Source organism: Pteropus medius, unplaced genomic scaffold (genome assembly GCF_902729225.1).
Source record: "Pteropus medius unplaced genomic scaffold, Ma_sr-lr_union100, whole genome shotgun sequence".
Lineage (NCBI taxonomy): Eukaryota > Metazoa > Chordata > Mammalia > Chiroptera > Pteropodidae > Pteropus > Pteropus medius.
Genome location: NW_024354499.1, coordinates 16,759,724 through 16,782,737, shown reverse-complemented (window position 1 = coordinate 16,782,737; position 23,014 = coordinate 16,759,724). Strand labels below are relative to the sequence as shown.

General features: G+C 37.6%; 1 protein-coding gene and 1 pseudogene across 3 annotated transcripts in view; both read right to left on the bottom strand.

Moving 5' to 3' along the window:
• Window positions 1–7,064: 7,064 nt before the first annotated feature.
• Window positions 7,065–7,708, bottom strand: LOC120594533 (60S acidic ribosomal protein P2-like; annotated as a pseudogene).
• A 1,267-nt stretch (window positions 7,709–8,975) lies between these two features.
• SEPTIN10 (septin 10) overlaps window positions 8,976–23,014 on the bottom strand; it is a 31,146-nt gene continuing 17,107 nt past the window's right edge. The window contains exons 5-7 of one of the 3 annotated variants that reach the window (XM_039852599.1): window positions 19,543–19,675; window positions 14,789–14,976; window positions 8,976–11,719 (exon numbers count right to left, since the gene is read on the bottom strand). In XM_039852599.1, the coding sequence (XP_039708533.1) occupies window positions 11,617–11,719; window positions 14,789–14,976; window positions 19,543–19,675 (424 nt within the window). In that variant the 3' untranslated portion in view covers window positions 8,976–11,616. Of the gene's footprint in view, window positions 11,720–11,845; window positions 13,045–13,621; window positions 14,258–14,788; window positions 14,977–19,542; window positions 19,676–23,014 lie in introns of those variants that run through there. The other 2 variants (XM_039852600.1, XM_039852598.1) reach the window with 2 other exon arrangements.

The following is a 23,014-nucleotide window of genomic DNA, read 5'->3' as shown; positions in this document are numbered from 1 at the left end:
CTGCTAGGTGTGGCGGGGGCTCCTCCTTGGGGCTCTATCTCAGCCCTGTGAAAGAGGCCTCTCCCAGTAGCTGCTATTGTTATACTTTTGGCGTTTTCTCTACTTCTTACTAGCCAAATCCTCTTTAATCCCATTATAGTTGATAATTTTTTATATTAATTTTTCCTTTTACTGTGTGGCTTCTCTCTCCTGACTGGTCTTGACTGATACATACAACATCTGTTAGAAACATTTTCTCCAGCAATTAAAAAAAACTTGTATAGAGCATATGAGCGACATTTTTAATGCCAGCAGATTGGTGCCATTCATCCAACTGACAGCTGAACACACTGCATGCCAAACCCAGGGATCCTGATCCTAATGATTTTATGATATAGTGAAAAACTCAAACATATGAACCAACACTAAGCCATCCAAGCACCATGATGTAGAAATATATTCTGTGGGAGCTTCAAGAAGGGAGTCCTGTCATGGGCCCTCATCTGCTGGCCAGCTCTTCTGCCCACTCCTTCCCTTCCTTCCCTCCCTCCCCAGCCCACCCATCTGATGCCCAGCAATGCATACATGGACTCCCAGGGTGGGCACAGCCACTTATCCCTTCTCCACTGGATGAGGTGACCCCAGGCCCCAGCTGGCTCTCAGGGCTTCTGTGGTCCTCTGGCCTGGGTACAGTCTCCCAGGGCAGTCCAAATCTCCAGGAGTGCACTGAGGGTAGACGTGTGTGCATGTGGAGGGGGTGAGGGCCAAGGTGGGGCTGTTAGCCAGAGATCCACAGTCCATACAAGCACCCTTGGTCTGAACAGAGAGGGGCCAACTGCAGGTCAGTCACTGGTTTCCATTTGTCCTCCAGTCCAAAGCCCCCAGATCGTCAGGAACCTGCCCTAAGCCCCTCGACCCACAGGCACTAACAGCTCTCACATCTCCTTGCCTCACGTACCTGAGGTGCCTCCACCTCCCACCTGGAGAATTCTTCTCTCCCCATGCCAGGAAGCCTTTTGTCAAATCAAAAACAAATCTAGACTTAGTAAGGAAATACTTACTAAGGAAATGATTGTTGCAAGGGGTGGAGAGGAAAACTGCTACAATAGGGTGAAGGCTCTGATCACAAAATCTGCCAGTAACTCGGGGTTAGGCAAAGAAAGTTTTTGTTATACGAAGTAGTGAAATGGCTGTGGGGAAGAGGGATGAAAGAATGGCCGGGTGGGGTATTCACACAGAGACCAGCTTATTCTCAGGAGGGTCCATAACGCTGCCTCAGGCCAAGAGTAGCTCAGAGTTCAAGCATTTTATTCCAATCAATCAGTGGGGGCAAGTAGTTTATCTAAACATTTATGAGACAACGAATGGGATGGTGGAGGGTCTGTTTCTGGCCTTGTTCTTGTAAACAAGGGGCATCATAGGCTTCATGTAAGTCATATTGGGAGGGGAGTTTTGGGCAGTAAATCATTTCCTAGAACGTGAAGAGAGCTTCCCTAATCATCACTGTTTTCCAAAATCACAGGGCTTGGGTAAAGTTTGACATTGTCACTTTTATCTTTATATCTTCTTGTATTCTACCACATGCAGAGACAGAAAGAGAGAAGCGGGTGGCCAATGGACTGATGCTGGCCCTTGCCGTGTCTCGGGTTCTCTCAACTCTTGCTGTGGCTGATCACGACCTCTCGCCCTTCAAACTCTTAGGGAGAGAAGAATCTGACTGGGCTATGTGGCTCACAGCTCACACCCATCTTCCCATCGCCTCCTTTGCTTCTCCATAGCCTGTATTTCAGCTTTGCAGGCAAGGTATTGGGGAGGTGGGGGTGGTGGGCAAAGGACTAGCTCCTCCGCAGTTGTTTGCTGTCCCCATTAGCATGGCCCTCGCCTGCCCAGGGGTGGACATTGCCTCCTGCAGCTACTATCTCCACATTACTCAGTGTCCCCTTTGGCTCTCCAACACCTGTAAAACCAGTTCCCATATTACATTGTGTGGTTCCCCTCTTTCAGACTAGGTCCTAACTGATCCATACTGCTAAGTTGCTGTTAAATAGTGTCAGGTCCTACTTTCACTCCCTCATCCCCAAACATGGATTAGTCCCACAGGCTGCTAGCCACCTGGACATGGCTGTGAGTGGGTAAGGAACCCTCTCGAGTTGAACCAGCTAGGGTTACAAGACAATGTGGGCCAAGGGGATCAATTTCTAGGTAAGGTGCTACCAGAGGCAGGTGGGGCAGGTGGGGCAGGTGCCCAGAGTCTCCTTGGTACAGAGCAGGGAAGAGGGTGTAACCCGGAAGACTGGGGGACTCATGTGGGAGCCTGGAGAGACAGGTTTGAGCAACTGGGCAGATGGTGATCCACCAGCCAAACTAGAGTACTCAGAAGGAGTGAGGAGTGGACTTCGGGGGCCCCATTTGGGACTGTTGAATTTTTGGTGTTTGTGGACCACACAAGTAGATATCTTCAGCAGATGAGTATAAATATGGATCTGGTGTTTGGGAGAGAGATGAAGGTTACAGTTATAAATATGGAGCCATCAGCATGCAACTGAAGTGAAGGGTGTAGATGAGCACACAGGAGACTGAGAAGGGGAAGGGGAAGGGAAGAAAAGGGAGGCTGAGGACAGAACACTGGTGATGCCATCTTGCAAGTGATTACGGGAGCTGGTCCAGCACAGGAAGTGGAGAATAGGTGATCAGAAAGGTGGGGGAAGTAGGTCTAAATCTTCCTGAACTTGTTTCCTCACCTTTAAGAGGAGGGAGATAAACAATTATCTTTTGGAGTACTGAGGATAAATGAAATAATATAATAATATAATGTACCCAGGTAGTGCCTTACACAGTATCAGTATGCTAACCCATCACTATATTAAATAACAAACAAGTCTTCAACTCAGGAGGGGCAGGGATTTTAGCTTGTTCATCCTTATAACTCCTGAAACGCTCATGTAGAAATAGAAAATGGGAACTTAGGAAGTTATGAATGGATAACTTCTCCCTTATCTGGATGTGAGACAGGAGTATATCACTTAGCAAACAGGTCATAGTCCTGTCATCCAAAAGGATAAATGATACTCTGTCCACCTTAAACACAGCAGAGAAAACTATCCAGATCAACAATTTATCCAAAGGTAGAGGTTATTTTTACAGTTAGTATGTCACTGCCTTTGCTTACGAACTCCAAGCACTATTTAAGATCCTATGTGGCACTGAGGTACGAAGTAATCGTGCATGTTATTTTTACCCAAATGATAGATTTCTGAGAGGCCAAGAGTTTTCCCTAAGTCAGTCAACTCTGAAAATATTCCATTATGCTTTGTAACACTCTTATAAATCTCTCACATATTTTCTGGACAATCTCAAATGATATGCTAAATCCTCACCTATCTTAGTTGGCATCACCCTCTTAGACACTGGGTAAGCCTTACATTTGTTCTGAAACTAGCACAAAACCACTGACCCTCATCCCGGAGACAGCGGTCCTAACAGTATGACGAGCCACACAGCCGCACATGATGCATGGTGATCCCTTAACAGCATTTGCTGGTGGGAATCATAAACGCCCCGAATTTAAAAAGGAAATGATTTTGGTTATGGCAAACTGTGCATATTTTTACGAAGAAAAGTCTAGCACCAAAGACAAATTTCATGACTTTTTATTGTTGTTGTTGAATGAGAAGGAAAAAAATAACAATAGTTCACTTTTAAATGGATGGTTCTTAAGTAAGCATTTGAAAAATCAATATACCAATTCATGCACACACGTGTGAACTGGGAACCACAAAAGGAATAGTAAGACAGTGATTTATCCTTTTTGTTATTGTGCTAGTCTTTGTATCTTTAAAAGAAATATTAGACACATTTTTTTTTTCCGTTTGAAAACACAGGTAAGCTTTATTTGCAACTGCTAGTCAAGAACAGTAAAACATCTACCTTCTAAAGCAGAAATTTTGATGAGGCGTTCCATGGGAAATAATGATAAAGCCGTGGACCCGAGGGCTGTCAGATGGGCAACGTGAGCATGGGGCGACGTCTGCATTCCGAGGATATTCTCCACTCAACGTCACATTCAGATATCAATTTTTTAAGAGAATAACTTTAAAACATCTTTTAAAAAAGGAAATGAGCTTTTAGCAAGTAGAAACGCATAGTTAGAGTGATACCGTGTTATATGAACTGTGAGTTTACATATGAGTAAACATAATTTCTAACCAGTACAGAAAATCAGCTTTTCTTTGATCAATTTCTATAACATGACAATGCAAGACGTGCTTTCAAATATTTATCTGATATTCATGAAATCCCATTGTTTAAACTCATTTGAGTCTTAAAGATTTTTCATTCTTTAAGCATCTCTTTTTAAAGCTAATATTTTTCTCTATGTGTGGTAACACCTTAAAACACTGAAATTAACAAGTCTGCAGTGAGAAATTAGGAACAGAAATAAATGAGGAATACAGGGACAAGCCCTGGAGAATACTACATGGCTCTGCTAAGAGGAGGCAAGCTGTCCCCTCTGTCTAACCTGAGGGACATTATAAGCTGTTTCCAGATGCCCCAAAAGAAATTCCACTGAGTTCACTTCTTCTTGAACATATGCTTTCTATAGGCAAGCCTGTGTGTTGATGTGTGAGACTGTCAGAGTCAAGTCTTGTGGATAAACAGTTGCCGTTCACTTGGAAAGACTTAGAAATGCCTGGAGTAGATGGTGTTACAGTAGGAGACAGGTAAGACCAGATTGTAATTTCAGTTCTGCCTCTGTTACCTGAGGTCATTCACTTCTTTAGGCCTCAATTTCCTTACCTGTCCAATGGAGATAGTAATACACGTCCACCTGCTTCCTTGGGTTCAAACAGGAACATAGACAATAGAGCTGTCTGAAAATTGCTAAGTCTTTTAAGAGCAACTAAGAGCTGGGAGGGCAACAGAATAAATGGATGACTATAGCATAGTATTTGGCCCTCAACATTGCTATAGAGATGTCTAGGGACAAAAGTTTCTTGTTTCGTGTCTTACCCGATTGACGCTGGGTAATTTAGGTGAGTTGGTAGCAGATTAAATAAGTAGAAAAGGCCTGCACTCACCTAGCACTGCCTGTGATTGGGAGGGTGATTCACCCTAATAATTCTGGGCTTCGTTTAATAGGCTCAGCTGGCTTGCACACTAAGTTTAACCTCTGTCAGCAATAAAGGTGACATTTGGTCTCCAGTTGCCATATTTTTATTTTTGTTTCTTTTAGAACTCAGATGAGGAAGTTAGGGGCTATTTATTAGGCCCTCCCAAATTCTAACATTTATGACATTGGTCAGGAACATTGAGAAATAACACAGAGAATGGATAATGCAGATCGAAGTAATTCATGGTGAGGTTTTGTGGGACCAGGTGCATGGACATCAGCATGGGGGTACTTTTCTTCCCTCCCTCCCACCCTCCGTCCTTTTTTTCTAGATATTTGTTAAAGTACTGCAGAAAGTGCGCATATAAGTGTACAGCTTGATGGATTGTCACAAAACATTAACAACCACATAACCAACACCAAGATCAAGAAATATACCAGCACCTCAGAATCTCCCCTCAGGTCCCCTCTGGGCACCACTCCCTACCAGGAATAACCATTATTCAGCCTCCTAGCAACACAGATTTGATACATGGGTGGGTGTCATGGCTTCGTGTCCTGCAGGTTGTTTCCAGTTGTGCAGTCAGCTTTTCAGTTCTAGACGGGCAGAATTTAAGGTTTAGGGTACATGCTCCTTCGATCTTGGGAGTGACTGCTGCTTATAGTGGCTTTGTCCACAGACAGGCATTTAAGCAAAGCTTCTTGGGCCTTAGCAAAGGCACAAGGCCATTTACATGAACCCAAGAGAGGGTAGGCCTTGTGGGAGACCTTGACCTTGACCTTGACCCTGAACTACAGTTAGCATAGGTGTGTGGGAGCAGGAGCCTGAGTACAAACTAGTAAATGCAGGACAGCTGTTGAGGCCGAAAGGCACAAGTGAGACACAGTCAGGAATATAATTTCAGGAGAAACGATGCTCTGCACAGAGAATAGAACAGTATTAGCTACTTTTAAACTTTAGGCATGCGAGTCTTGCATGAGCAACTATTCTTATCACTATTCTTAAATTATTAGGTAGGCTGTTGTACCCCACAGCCTTCCTAGACTCATTCATGGATTCTAATACTTTGTTTACAGCTTCCTTTGGATTTACTGCAAACACAACCATATAACCTATAATTCTGAGTTTTGTTTCTTCCTTTCCAGTTCATCTTTATTTTCTGCCCTCTTGCCGTGGCTACAATCTCCAGGAAAATGTTTAATGAAAGGGGATGTCCCCATTAAGCATCATCCCCAATGACGCTTGCTATGGGTTATTTTTTTAACAGATATTCTGTATCAAATTAAGAAAGTTTCCTTCTATTCAGTGTTTTAAGAGTTTTTCTGTTTTTTAAATCTTGAAAAAGTTGGAATTTTATCAATATTTTCTGAATCTGCAGGGATGATCATAGATTTTTCATTTAATGTTCATGCTATGATACATTAATTTTTCACGTTACAACAACCTTACGTTCCTGGAATAAACCAACATTGATATGTGGTACTTTAAAAAATATATTCCTGGATTCAGTTTGTTATTTTGTTTAGCATTTTTGCATTTCCGTTCATGCATGAGATCAGACTATAGTTACCCTTTCTCAGAATGTCCTTATTAGGCTTTGAAAAGTCATACTGGCTTTATGAGTATGGGAATGTTTCCTTTACTTATTCTTGCAGAACGTATTTGTTTTCCATTGCCACTGTTACAAATTACCACAAACTTAGTGGTAAGAACGCTACAAAATTATATTATCATTTTAGTGATCAGAAGTCTCACTTTGATTTCACCAGGTTAAAAGCAAAATGTTCCTTCTGGAGGCTCCATGAGAGAATCCCTTTCCTTGCGGTTGCCAGCTTCTGAAGGCTGCCTGTGACCCTTCAGAAGATGGACCCTTCCTCCATCTTCAAAGTCAGCGATGTTGCAGCTCTCGGATCCTACTTTGGTCATCACCGCTCTGACCACAGCGTGGGGGTGGGGGGGGGAGGAATTGGAAGGTGCAACTTTTAAGGACCTGAATGATTAAACTAGGCCCACCTTGACAATCAGGATTTTGTCCCTACTGCAAGGCTGTAACCTTAACCACATCTATAAAATTTCCTTTCCAGGTAAGGAGACATATTCACAGATTCCAGAGGTTGGGGCAGGGGCATCTCTGGGGTGGGGCACTGTTTCACCTGCTACAAGGAGTTTGTGAAAGAACGGCTTTCTTCAATACATGGTCATTAGGATTCTGGGATAGTTAACTCAGCCTAACCTTTATGCCGATTTTTTTTTTCTTTCCGTAAAAAGGGCTTTGTTTGTGGGAGCGGGACACTAATTGAACAAGCCAAATCCCATGTCTCCATCTGACTCCTCCGACTCCTCCTTCTTCTCGTCCTTCTCCGCTGCGGCCGGGGCGGAACCAGCAGCAGGAGCCGCAGACAACCACAGCCCCACTGGCGGGTACGGGGGCCCGCTTGCCAATCCCCTGGGGGATGACGTCTTCGATGTTTTTTCCCGTTCAGCTCACCAATGACCTTGTTGAGCCAGTCGTCATCCACCTCGAAGCCCACGCTGTCTAGAATCTTCTTAATGTCCTTGGCGCTGGGGGAGGTATTGCCCACGAGGGCGGCCAGCTGGTACGAGGCAAGTAACGCATCTCAGCAGCGATAGAGAGGCCTTGCACATGTGACCTTTTATGTAGTTTTAATTATGGATTGTCTTTTATTATGAAATTTTCCATTCTTATATCCGTATTTTTAATGAATTTATCATTCCTTCTCTATTTTCAAATGTATGCCATTTTAATTTCTACTAATAGAATATCTGTAATGATATTTTTTCATTCTCATTGTTTTTGCCTTTTAACTTCTATTTTTTAAGAAAAAAGCCAGGCTTATTGAGGTGTAATTTACATTTAGTAAAAAAATTTCCAGGTGTACAGTTGCACAAGTTTTTACACATGCACATAGTTATGTAACCACCACAATAAAGACACGGGATATTTTCACAACTCCAAAAGCTTCCTTTGTGCCATCAAAGCCAGTGTGCCCTCCTCCTCCTCCACAGGCTTGGCAACCACAGCTGATTTGTCCCTTTAGTTTCACTTTGACAAAATGTCACATAAATGGAGTCATACAGTATATATAGCCTTTTGCATCTTCCTTGACTTAGCATACCTTTGGATTTATTCATGTTTGTGCGTGTATTAGTAGTTTTTTTCCTTTTCATTGTATAAACCACAACTTGTTTATGTGTTCATCATCGGTTGATGGACATTCAGGTTGTTTTGAGTTTGGCAGATGATGAAAAAGTCTGCTATAAACGTTTAAGTACAAGTCCTTGTGTGGACACATATTTTCATTTATCTTGAGCACACTTTTTAAGACTGGAACAGCTACGTTGTATAGCGTGACACGCAGACCATCCCCCTAAAGATCTTAATCTCTGGATCCTTTGAATGTTAGGTACATGCTAATCTAATCGGCAAATAAGGAGATTATGCTGGTGGGTCAAACAGGATCTCAAGGGGCTTTGAAATGGAAGAGTGAGGAAGAGGAAAAGGTCAGACTGATGCAATGTGAGGACACAATATTGCTGGCTTTGAAAATGGGCGTGGAGGTTATAAGCCAAGGAATATTGAGTAACTTCAAGAAGTTGGAAAAGGCAGAGAGGGATTCTGCCCTAGAAAAGAGCCCTGCCCACACCTTCGCTTCAGCCCCGTGAGATCAGGTCAGCCTTCTGACCTCCGAAGCTGTCAGAATACTGTGTTATTTTAAGCCACTAAGGTTGTGGTAATTTGTTACAGAAACCATGGAAAACTAATACATATGGTAAGGGTATAAGACACTGCCCAACTTTACTATCGTGTTTGAATCATTTTGCATTTCTACCAGCAATGTAGAGTTTTCTAGTTGTTCCATATCCTTTTTTTTTTTTTTGGTAGTGTCGGGTTATTTATTTTTAATTTTAGCCATTCTATGCCTGTTTTCATTCTTCTTGGTCTTTCTGGTCATGGTTTATCATCCTTAATAATCTCTTAAATATAAGAACATTTGATATTTTTTTCTATTTCATTAATTCCTGTTCTCTTTATTATTTTTCTTTGGGTTTACTCTTCTTTTCATAACTGCTTGAGGTGAACGTGTAAAGCATTGGTTTCAGCCTTTCCCTGCCTCCTAATACTAGCATTTTGGACTATGAATTTTGACTTTAATTTGACTTTAGCCGCTTCTTGCAAGCATATGGTATTTTCATTATCATTCAGTTCAAAGTGTTTTCTAATTTCCTTTTTGAATTCTTCTATGACCATGGGTTATTTAGAAGTATATGTCTTAAGATCGAAATGTACGAGAATCTTTGTTATTGATTTCTATCAATTACATTATGATCAGAGAACACAGTGCATATGATGTAAATCCTTTAGAAGGTATTGAGGCTTGCTTTAAAGTTAAACATAGTCAATTTTCATAAACGTTCTGAATGTACTTGAAAATTCTGTATTCTGTGATTCTTGGGTATACTATTATGCTTACCTGGCCAAGGCCATTAAAAGTTTTCAAGTGTCCCATATCTGTACTAATTTTTGGTCTGCTTATTCTATCATATAAAAGAGGTGTTATTAAAATCTCCGAGTGGGTTCGCTTATTTCTCCATTTATTCTCTTCAATTCCTGCTTTAAATATGCTACTACATTACAAACACATTTGGAATTGTTATATATTCTGTTATTTGAAGTGTACATCTTCATCTGTAACGATGCTTTTGTCTTAAAACTTTTTTAATATATAGAAAATATAGCTACGCATTAGCTTTGGATTAGGGTTTGCAGGATGTTCCTTTTCTTATCTTGTCTATAAAGACAGAAAGTTTTAGACCCCTCTTATGAAGTGTATACTGCTGATTTTTAAAAACTTTTATCCAAAGGAAATTAGACCATGAAGTATGTGTAATTACTAATTTATCTGGGTCTAAATCTACCAAATTACCAAATGCCTTCTGGTTGTCATAACTATCTTATTTCCTTTATTTTCTTGTTTTCTTTTGGATTACCATTTATTAGACTTTTTCTTTCTACTACTCAAATATTATAGTTCACCACACCTGAATGCACTCTTACTGTCTCACGTTACCTGGCTGACTGGGACTTTTATCTTCTTCCCAGTTAACATGAGAACCTTAGATCACTTGATTAACCCTGCTCTTCCAACTTATATGCCACTGTAATGTTCTATTTTAGTTCTTTATGTATTTCTAACTCCATGAGACACATTGTTTTATAGTCATCGGATTTATCCATATAATGACCACCATTACTATACATTCTCTTCTGCATCAGTATTTTTTTTTAAACATCACTTATGTTATTTTATTGTATACTCAGTGTTAAGAACTATGGGCCTAGACTGTAGCCTCTCTGATGAGTCGGCCTGCCCCTGCGATAGTCCCTCCTCCCCCAGTATATCTTCCCATGAACTCTGGATAAGTATCTGACCACACAAGGTCAGATCTTTCCATGGCTCCCACTGCCTACCAGATTGCCCTTACAAACTCTTTTTCTAAAACCTCACCATTATTCATGCCTCACATCTCCCCTGTACTCACTATTCATATTTAGTCACTTTCCAGAGTCTATAGGTTTATCAAAAATATGCTATTCCTTGCACCTGGATTGCCTTTCTCCATTTCTACATCTGAAAAATTGCTTCTAATCTTTTAAGACCCAGTCACATCCCTGGATGCTTCCTTCCTCGTGCTCTGTGGTACAGGAAGAAACCCTCATGAGAGTCCTCTACGCACCGATCTGCTCTGTCTTGTCACTATTGTGGATGCTCCCTCTGTGAGGTCATGGATAGCCTCCTGGCCCAAGAGGAACATGGGGACTAAATTGAGTTCCTCTTCAAAATGGGGATAATAATAATACCTGTAATGCTGCTTCCTGTGTGTTGTTTTAAAGCTGAAATCATAGTTTATGTGAAAGAGCTTTAGAAATCAGAGTAGTATATACAAAACTTAATGGTTGGTAGTGAGAGGCAATTCTGTGTCACGTGCTTTATGGGAAAAAAAATTAAACAAAAACATTTCTAGCTTAATTTTGTTCCCAGGAAATTTATTAATTTAAGCACCAGTGGATAATAAGGACTTTGTAAGGAGAATTTAACATTATAATGCAATTGTTTTTAAAGTGGTTTGTTTTTTTTTTTTTTTTGCCGTGTAACTCTTCTAAAATAAAATTGTGTATGGAACCCCAAATACATGAAATAAATTAAAGATTCACCTTGTGGTTGAAACACATGTAATGTGTCTTTCTCAAAGCAGACTCATTAGTATAGTACAAAATGATTATCCTTCTGTTAAGTGCAGTCTTAGGCAGCTGTCCGTAATCTATTCAACTAAAAGTTGAATAACTTTGTTTTAACATGCCAACAACCAATCTGGCATTTAAAAGTAACTTTATTTAAGTTTAGAATAGCTGTTTTATACAGAGTTTGCTATAGTATGGCTACAAATAACCACCGTTCACATCACGTCACTGAGCTTCTGGGATGACACTCTCCTTGGGTAACACTTAGCGCTGTGGCACTGGCTGGGCGCTGTACGACATGCTACCTGCCCTCAGGGACTCACCGACTCTCCTGCTCCCACCTTCCAGAAACTGGGCATTACTGATCCTGAGAAGAAAGTTCAGAGCTTTTTCTGTGATACTTATAACTTACTTTACTAAAGGTTTAAAAGACTAAGAGACATTTGTGAATTTCAAGTGTAAAAATAAAATGTAAAGTATTTGTTCAGATAAATTGTGCTACAAAATATAAGGTTTTATTTGCGACTTGTACAACTTCATGAAAAAAACACTGTTCAGAATCTGACATAGGCTAAGTTAAACATTTTGTTGTATGAAAAATACCTGTCTTAAAATAATTCAAACATATAATTAAATGAACTAATTTTGATAAAATGTTTCTTACGACGACAGTTTGTAAAAAGAAAAGTTAAAGTAATTTAAACATATTTTAGTAAATATGTAGATATATTTTACTTGTCAAGAGTAAATGTCAGCTTTATTTAGAATATTCAAGTACAAAAAAATAAAAAATTATAATCCTATGACTTAAAAAAAATTGTGCTGAGAATACTAAGGCACTGAATTTAAATATCCTTTGAGATATGAATTATCTAAATTTTTATATTTTAATATTCAGGTGTTCAGTTATTTTCTTAGAAAATATTTTTAATAAGATGATTCAACTTTATTTTTTTCCCCCAGAAGGCAGCATGCAATATATCCTAATGAATATACTGTGGTAATAGCCAGGTTCCAAGGTACTTATCGCTAGAAAAATGATTTATATACCTGGATGTTTTTACTTTTAAATGTATTTTGTTTCCTCACAATACTACATCAACCACAATAAGGCATACTGAGGCATGGAAGGCCATCATATTATATAAAATTTGATACAAAAGCTTAGGATCAAATTATCAATTGGATAATTATATAAAAATTAAAAAGTTCTATAAAACTATTGAGAGGTTAGTTTCAGGTACATAATACATTTTAAAACATATTCCCCCAATTTTACCTTTAGTATATACAAAAAAGTTTCAACTTGGAATATAAATGCAATCAGCCATAATATGAATGAGTTTTATATTTTCAATGGCACTGACACTGGTCTGTGGTATAATGCTTTAAAAAGTAACAATAAGTAGGCAGCTGGAAAAACAATATAGATTCATCACAAACCAGCAACTTAAAATTTCTAACAACAGTGAATATATAAATACTATCAGCTACTCTAGCTAATGTATTGACCTTATACTTAAAAATATTTTTCCATAAGTGGCCATAACTGTGGCCACTTGCCAGATACAGAATAACTGATAGAGCAAATAAAACCAGCAAGAAAATCATAGCATACTTCTAACATTTTAATAACTTTCGCTTGTGATGACCTTCTGTGATCTGGAACCTTTGTTTTACATAAAATTGGAGCTGGAAAGAAAAAAAAAAACAACCCTTTTGATTGGTACAATAAACCATACAGGAAATAAAAATTACTAGAATCATTAGTTTTATAAAGCTTTTCCAGAAAGAGCAAATAAACATCTAATATACTATGGGTTATATAGCTATGAACTCTAGAAAGGGAAAAAATAAAAAAACCCACCAAACTCTCTTTTCTTGAGGATGAATTCTGAGTTCTCAAAAAACTATGGGCTTGTCCCTGATATTGTAAGCAACAGCACATACCAATGGTTCTCAAATGGAGCAGGGTACCAATTTCTACAAGGTAAATGTAAATTACCTTTCATATATGAAAGAGGGGAATCCAGTTTTATTAACACTGGATTAAGATAAAAAGGTAAAAGTCTCTTAGCTCTATAATTCAAAACACTGAAAAGCAGTTATAAATATATTTATAGTTTATCTTTTGAAATTCAATGCCTGAATAAACATAGCTATTATAAATCATATTCATTCTTTTGACAAATAATTGCATGCCCACTATGTAGCAGGCACTGTGCTCGGCTCTGGGGATCGATATATTCATGAACAAACACAGACAATGTCCTTGTAGAACTTATATTAGAAGTTCATACATAATTTTTTTTTCTTTCTTCTCCCCCGAACTATAACATCCACAGGTCAATTAAACACACCAAAACCTTGTGGATTTATTGCAAAAATGGGAAGCTACCATGGATCAACATTATGTTTTCCTAACTATTTTGAAGTTAAATTACAATATTCTGAAAACGCTGGGTTTGAAATAAGATGTGGCGATAAAATTAAACCAGAAGTTTTACTCTGGGAAGAACATAAGGAGAGGACTTGATGTCACTAAAGCAGAGATAGTTGCAGTAAACTGAGGCAAAAACCCAAAAAGAAGCATTTTCAACAGAACAAGTCAATGATGAATTTCAAGAATAGTCAAGTAGGCAAACTGACAAGGACATTTTAAGTGGGAAATAAAATGAAGTACACAGTACAAAAGAGGAAAAAAAACTTATTTTCTAAAACTTTGGTAACTTTGATTGAACACATACCCCAAACCTATAAGCCTTGAGATTATCATCCAAATGCTACTCATGGCCACCCCATTGTACTGGGGCCCTCTCTACCTTCCTCTGCATCTTTACGTCCACCATTGGTTTCACAGGCTCTGACATCAAAGCACAGGAATTCGAATCGATAGCCTGGTTCCCTTATTAAAATAAAAATTCTCACAAAATCATTATCAGTAGAATTTGTTAAAAAAAAGTGAACCTAAGAATTAGTTTATCAAGTATTATTTTACATCTATGATTCAACGACAAAGTATATAGCTTCCATTTACATATGAAATTCAACGTAACTAACGGTAGGTCAGTAGTTGTTAAATGTGTACTAGAGCCACAGGCCTGGTACCGAAATAAAAGCGGCCACTTTTTCCCCCAGGCAACTGGCCCTTTTTACACTGTGATATATTTTTATTTTGTTCATCCATTCTTTTATTCACTAATTTTGCGAAATATTTACTGAGCATCTAATATGTGCCAGGTGCTATTCTAGATGTTAGGGCAACGACAGTGAGCAAGAGGGACAAGGTCTCTGCTCTCAAGGAGCTGACATTTTAGTCACAGGAGGCCTACGAATAGGGAAACGGGCAGTAAGAAGCACTATGAAGACCAACTAGGGGAATGAGGCAGAGTGATGGGGAGGGGCTACCAAGACAGGGCGGATGGGGGTGGCTTACTTCTTTCGGTCCCTGTCCTTCTTCAGGTTGCAGCCCGTTGCCATAAAGGTCTGGTTCTGGTATATCTCGGAGGAAGCTTTCTTTTTAGAGAAAGAGATGATTTCTTCTTCCAAAAGTCTTCTCTTTTCTTCAAGCTTCATTCTCTCTTCTTGGTGAACTCTTTTAAGGTGCTCAAATTTGGCCTGCAGCTGTGAAGCAAAGATGAGGGTTCCCATTAATGACACGGAAGGCAGCAAATGCACAGGAATGTTCTCCGGCCCAGAAACACAACTGCTCATGAAACTTGCACAGTATTATAAACAATTTCCTTGTCTCCAAAGTTCATGCTTTGAGAAAAAAAATGTATATATGGAATTGCCTTAGTAACTTTAATTTTAAATAAGTTCCCATGTAATAAATGAGAAAAAAATGTATTAAAAACCCACAACCTCATGAACAAACCTGTTTTTAAAACACTTCATCTTTCCTTGGAGTTTTTATTTTCTTGCTTAACAGCTTCTCCATAAAACCTCTTCAGATAAAGTTTCTAAAATCCATGACCAATAAAAGGGAGGGACACAAATTACAGTAGCAAGTTATCAAAAAGGAAAAAAAAAACCCTCTATTTTCCGAATAAAGTTATTTGTAGTGAAACAGTTGTTGAAAGTTAATACTGGTAGTAAACCTGTTTGGAAAGCAAGAATGAACTGTCAACTGAAATCGAGAACCTTAAAAGTCTATTATATTTTCCTAAAGTTATTGACCTTCTTGAAACTTAAAAATCAAGAAATCCTAAATTCAGAAAAAGTTTTATCCTCACCTTACTAGAATTCACACTATAATGGCAAAAAATAGCCCGTGTCTAATAAAGTAAAAAAAAGGAATTTATGCTAAATACACTCGATGCAGCCATTAAGATGAATTTTGCAAAAGTCTGTAACATTACAACATCAGATTTCCCTGGTTTAATTGCTGTTTATCTGAAAAAAAAAAAAAAAAAAAAAAAAGTCTAGAGACCTGAGTGGAATCCATATGAATCAGCTGTGTGTCATGCCTGTCATGAACACAAGTAGAGAATCTATATCTAGACCAAAAAAGATAACTTTCTTTTTGATGCTCTGGTCTGTTTAGATAAACTTTAAATTAGTATTTTCAGTTTTGGGCAGCAACCTAGCATTCATACAAAAAGCAGAACTTGGTTTCTAGAAAAGACGGCATATAATAGTTGAGGAAATATTTCACTAAAAATTAGAGGTTGAGGGTAGAAATTGGAGAGAGCTAAACATCCTAATAAACTCCTGATAGGAGAAGTATTTAAATGGAGATGGAATAAGGTTGAAACAGATTAAGGCCCTTTTACCATAAGATCCTTTTATTCCTGAGGATGTCATTTTAGAGAAGCATCAGTTCCTTAGTACTTGCTTATTTAAATGGTTCCTGCTTCTATTAAAAGATATATATGTTATGTGTGTGTGTATTTAAAGGGTGGAACTCACCTAGTTGTCATTCAAATCAGTTGTATAAACAGAGTTGGCAGCTCTCTGAGCATGTGTGCATCCCCTAAAATTTGGGAGAGGAGTGGCAGGGAGGGTAAAGCTTGGAAAGGGAGGATACAGGGGCAGATCTATGTTATGTGAATAGAGATATATACCTCTGATCACTTTAATGCACACTTTATATGCATATGCATACTTAAATATCTTGAAAGGTTATAGAGTACTTCTTATATTATTCATGAGGTTGACCAAAAATTCCAGAAAATTATAAAAATAAAAATGTTTTTAAAAGGGGAGAGGAAAGTTGTGAATGTGACTTATTCACATTATGTGGAGTTCAAAGATAAAAACAATAAATAAAAACAATCTATTCCATATATATGAAGCACTCACTCATGGTTCCATTATTCACTATGACAGGCACTTAATTCAAACACATTTTCAAATACTAATCAAAAAAGTTAAAAACAGGAGCTCTCTGTGCTGTTGATAACTACTCACTAATGCTCGCAAGACTGAATTACCAATATAGTACACTGCTGTATCTTCTGTAAACACTACTTCTAAGGATATTGTACATTCTGTCGTTCAGTAATCCTTTTAAAAGTATCCATTTTTAGAAATGAATGCTAGAAACAACATTCTTCTCCTATTGAACTAGTATCTTTAATCCGAGCTTTGTACCTCACCGTGGCCCCTTTTTGCTTTAACTGCCTGGAAGGCGAGCTGTCCCTGTGTTCACTAAGAAGTTACCTTGCACCAGGGCTCTCTGCAGCACCTATGTGCAAACCCCTCCTTCCTGTCCTGTATTAGAAGGCTTTTTGTACTCCCGTGTTCAGGATTATAACATCTGTATTTTTTTAATTGACAATAATCTAGAATATTAAATAAAAAATTAGTGAAGAAATAAACTCATATAAAATGGGGAAGTAGTAATGATTTAATGATGGTTACATGCTTTACTTGAAGGACAAATATAAACTGTGTACTTTTTCTTGTAGTGTGAGTAGGAGAATGGGAAATATGTCATATATAAATAACATGCCTCACTAATACAACTAGAATAATGTTAATAAAAATGTAGAAAAGAAAACAGTATTTTGAGATAACATTTGTTCTGTGCATGTCCCTGCTCTAGTTATCTAACGTTCACATTTGTCAGATTTATACGAAAGATAAATTAAGAGGTATTTGTTTTACAAATATTGGCAAGGATACTGTAAATAACAAGGTCCTCTAATACAGAATTAAATAATGTTTTGGGTTACCAAAATTATCTTTTTATTAGTGACTGCCAGAAACTCATTGATATAAGTATCTTAAAAAATTTAGCAGTCAAATATTGGGTGGCCAAATGTCCTGGTTTGCCCAGAAGAGAACTGGTTTGCGACTGCTTGTTGTCCCACTGTAATTATTAATAAGCCTCCTTTCCCTTTAAAACCATCCTAATTAAGGCAAAAAAAATTATACTGTCTTTCTTAGTCCTTCAATTGATGATTCTGGTCTCATGGAGTGATGATTATCGACTGACTAGATGCCCTTCTTCAGCAGACTAATCCTGATTCTAAAGTATCCATGATACCGGCTTTACAGCATGAAAATGGATCATAAGATACTTTGTAATATTTATGAAGCGGGCCAGTAATCTACTGCCTCTAAATCTATATAATTAAAAGTCTGGAGTTCCTGTGACAACTTTGGTTGCTGGTGCCTTAGGTTGAAAATTAAGTAACTTCTTTGTTAGTTTAATTCATACTCAACACAAAAAAGCACTTGAATCACAAAAATGAAAATCTACAAAGCACCTTCTGACAAATAGTAAACCACTTCTATATCTTCTCTCCTCATTGGAGAAACTAAGAATCATGATACATGAGAGATAAAGTCTTGAGAGAGTTTCTTTACTACCATCTTAAAGATGAATTTTCTAATTTAAAATAATCAGCATTCTTATTTCCTACTTATCATGACTCTCTCCTCAAAATCTGTATTTAAAAGTAACTCCAAACTAGGGACTATTCTAGAATAAAAGAGACTAAGTGAACAGAACACCCAAGTGCAACATGAGATCTGTGATTTAATTCTAGTTCAAAACCAAAAAATCACCAAACAAAAAGAAACAATAATAGACAATCTTGAGACAACTGGAGAAATTTGAATATGGAGTAGATTAGGTGAGATTATGACATTCCTAGCAATTTTCTTAGGTATAATATTGGTACTATGGTTATGGAAGAAGATACACCTAAGCTTCAGAGATGCACACTGATGTGCCTAGAGATAAAGCATCATGACGTCTACAACCAGCTTTCAGACGACCAGGGAAACACACACACACACACGGATGCATACATACACACATATGAAAAAACATGGCAAAATGTTCACTGCTAAATCTAGGTGCAGGGAGGAACACAGGGATACTCTGTATGTTCGCTTTCCTGTTATTTAAACTTTTTCAAAATAAAAGATCAAAATTCAAATCATAAGATGCATAAGATTATTAATTTTATAAAACCACTTACTATAGGATTCATTTAAATATCAAATACTACAAGTAGACTTGAAATAATACAAATTTGTAAAATTAAGTTACTTTTCAAATAACTCTTCAGGAACTCTTGTGTTATCAAGGTCATTTGTATTAACATTTCTGTCTTCTAGAAATTCTTTTTTACATCCTTTTTGACCCTCATCTTAAATGTGGCATTTAAAAGTAGCCGTTGCAGTTAGGTCTACAGAAAATAGTTTAACACAAATAAAACTAAAATTGTTGCTTGAAGAACGAGAAGCAAACAAAACTATAGAAATTTACTGCTGAGTATTTTGTGCTAAGGCTATCATCTAGACTATTTAACTCACCCAGAAAGCCTGAGTTCAAACCCAGAAAGCTATTTAACAGCTCTCATAGATACTAATTTTTTGACAAAACAGAATTCCGACAACTCTCAAAAAAGGCTTTATCAAGCCAGAGCTAAAACATTTCTGGCTCATGGTTAGGACATATTAAACTCTTCTTAGTAAACTGGTCCATTACAAGTCCTTGGTAAACCACTTTTAAAGGAAGACCATTTACTCATAAAGACTAAAATTTTTATTTGATTTCGGACTATGACTTTTTTAGGTCTATATCCAAAGACTATGTGTTAAAATAGCTACTTTTTAAAGAATAACAAGTAGTCTCCAAAAGCATCGCCATGAAATTCTTGAGATAAACATCCCAAATTTAATAGGACACCTTTTAAAAAAATGCAAATCCCATCACATCAGAGTACTTGCCTCTCTTTCGGCTTCTTTCAGTATGGCTTCTTTTTCCTTTACTCGCTGCACAAACATCTGCTTCATTTCTTCTTCCTTCCTCTGTCGTTCACCATAAAATTCATGTCTTTTGGCTTCGTAGGTCTCTTGAAGACTAAAAGGTGATTTGTGGTACTCTCATGTTAAAAAGATGGTGTAACAAACTTGCAAAAATTCAAACATCTCAGGTTAAGCCTCATAACTATAACATGTACAAACATCCTCTTACATAGAGCAACCTGAAACGTGAGCTTTCCTATGGCATGAGACAAAAAGCCACCAGTGCTACAGCTTATAGAGAGCACTAGAAATTTTGAAAACTATGCTTTATCAAGTCCTTCACAATATGTACTCTCATTTCACCCCCAAAGAAATTTCTCTTTCAACCTTTGTTAATGGGCATCGCTATGTCTGGAAACCCCGAAGTCTTCTCTGACTCCTCCTTTACCCTTATTTCAACATTTGGTCACCAACATCTGTGACCCAGAAACATCATTTAAATTCAGTCTTCTTTTGATTTCTACAGCTATCCTGTTGTAGCCCAACTAGATCTTAGTGATTTTTCTGTCTTCACTATTCCGATAATCTCCTAATTGATTTCTGGGCTTTTAGTTCCTCTATTCTTCATTTTGTTCTTCTTGCCGCTCCTAAGATTTTTTACCAAAACCACAGAGCTCACTACATTTTGTTTGTATTAGAGTTATGCTACAGAATATGGTCCTGCCTCCTTTAAACAGCTCTTAAGAAACTTCATAATATGGCCTAATTCTACCTTTCTAGATTCATTTCTTAGCAAACAAAACCAAACCTCCTAAGGTTCCAGCCATACCAACCTATTCATTGCTCCTTAAACATGCCACACACTTCGTGCTTTAGTCTTGTATCTCCTCTGCCTACAAAGCCATTGCCTGCTTCCCGACGCCTCCTTCTATCCAGCTAAGCTTCTCTTCTTCAAGGCCAAATTCAAATGCGACTCCCTCTCTAAAGCTTTCTCCAGTTTCTCCAGCTGGAAATAACTAACTGTTCCTTTCAAGCACTTCATGGTGCTGCTTTTACCTCTTCCTTGGCATTTACATCTTAACAGATCATCATCTCTGTAACCCAACTCGAAGCAGAGCTCCCTAGACGTTTTGGTTTCTTCATCAATGTTCATTTAATGACAGAAACTGAGCCAAATTTAATCAAACAGACCAAGGGCTGTCCTATGTAAAATGTGATAAATTAAGAAATTTTACTAATTTCAAATATCATAACTGGAGAAATAAATCTTTTAAGTATAGAATTCTATAAGTTCAAGAAAAAATAGAGTAAGGCATGTTGCACAGTAGCTATTACAGCTGCTGCTGAGTGTGTGGTATGCAGAGCAGGTACTCCGAGGAAGAACAGATGCTAAACACTGTCTTTAAAGGCAAAGCTTATAAATGTATGAAATGCCTTAGATAACTACATAAAGGCCTCAAAGCTCAGGGAGGAACTTTACTTTTTACCAAGTTTTTTTTCTGTTATTTGTTTTGATTTTATTTTAAAGAAGCCTCTAAATTTATCAGGCTACTTTCACCATTTTCAAATACCTCATTACATTTTGCTGGTCCTACGCTAGGCTGATGGTCTTTAATGACAAACTTGTTTTAAATAAGGTCTTGAAGTCATATCAAATCTAAGTTTTAAAAAAGTTCTCATTAATCTATTTATACAAGCACTTGAGTTGCTTAGAAGGAAAATAAATCTACCCAGCAAAGAGAAAAGACCTAACATTTGTTGAACGGCTGCTACCAGCAAGGTACTTTTCTGGACTCCTTTCACTATCTAATTCCCATAGCAATCATGAAAAGCAAGCACTATTACTCCATTTTACAGGTAAGAAAACTAAAGCTCAGAGAGGTAAAGTAATCTGCCCCAAATAACATAGTTGGGAAAGTAAAAGCTGGAATTTGAATCAGATCAGACCTGTTCCAAAGCCATAGTCCTACCCACCATAAATAAGACTATGCTGAAGTGATGTTTCGGCAAAAGATAAAAAAGTGATATACTGCTCTTGCACATTTTCTATCATGTCACACTGCTTTCTAGCTGTGAAAATGTAAATTTGTAAAGCCAACTGCAAGTAAAAAACCTGCACTATCTTTCAAAAAGTTGTAAAGAAACTCTTAGATATGAAAGGAAATGGTTTATATAGTTAGTGTTATAAATCTAATGCAAGCATTGTTTATCAGCATGGGTTTATGAAACAAAAATGAAAAACCACCTTGCTATACTACTCCCTTTTCTAGTATAAAAGTACCTCGCTGTCATGAATTTTTAATGCAACATATTACTACAGTTGCAAATATCACTGATTTAAAGCAAAGTTGAAAACCAAAAAGGAAGAAAAAAAAATTATCAGATGCTCATTTTCATTAAGAAAAATAAGCCTGGTGGACTTTTTCCATTTCTACTGTACACTAAATGCTTAGAAGTTAAATATTTATTTCCTTTTTTTTTTTTAACTATTTGAGAGTTCCTAAGACACAAAGTTTTATGACACACCAAATTATGTCAAACACTTAAGCAACTCTAAAATACTACAAAAATCTATTCAAAACTATAGGTCCCCAAACACTTCAGGGACAGTGATTTTGTATTCAAATGTTAAAGGTGATTGACTGTGGGAATAAGACTGCTTATGTTAATCTAAAATAACTTGGGGATTTAAGAGGGTTTATAAAAGCCTGTTTTATACAGTTTCAATAATTAAAGATCAGTTAATTAAGAAGATAAGAGTATAATACCAATTACTTGAACTTCTGATAAGTACGTGATCAGTATTGGTAGATTAGGACATTAACAATGACTCAGCATAACCATTCAATAAAATGTAAATGGAAAAATGAGCTGAAGGAACGGCAGTAAAGAAGGCTGGGTAGGTAATAAAGAGAAATAAAGGTCATCCTACCAGGTTCATATAACTCTTCTTTTTATTCATATATAGATATAATATTGAGGGATAGATTTTATATGCTGAATACATTATAGTGATTATTGTTAGGTATACCCCAAATTAAATGAGAAAGACTCCCTAGAAAAGAGAATGTAACGTCTTGGAACTATAAAAGTAAAACCTTCCTAAGACATCAGGCTATAATGAAGTATAAAAGCTCTATCAAATAATTAATTCATAAATGAGAAAGCACCAAGAGAAGAGACACCTGACGCAAGAGGTCCAATACAGAATGTCTTCTCTTTAAGGAGAGGAGGCCTGGGGAGGGCAGAGGACTCACTGGTTCCTGGTGTGCAGACAGAGGCCTCCTTCACACTGAAAGCTAGCTCCCCATTTTTCTTGCTTGTCCTCTGCAAGCCACTGCTCCCTACCCAATCTGTAACCTGGCCAAAATCGAAGAAACATCTTTTTCCAATTTTCCATTCTTCATCTGATCACTAAGCAGATGCTCCCCAAACTGATGAAATGCTCCAAAAA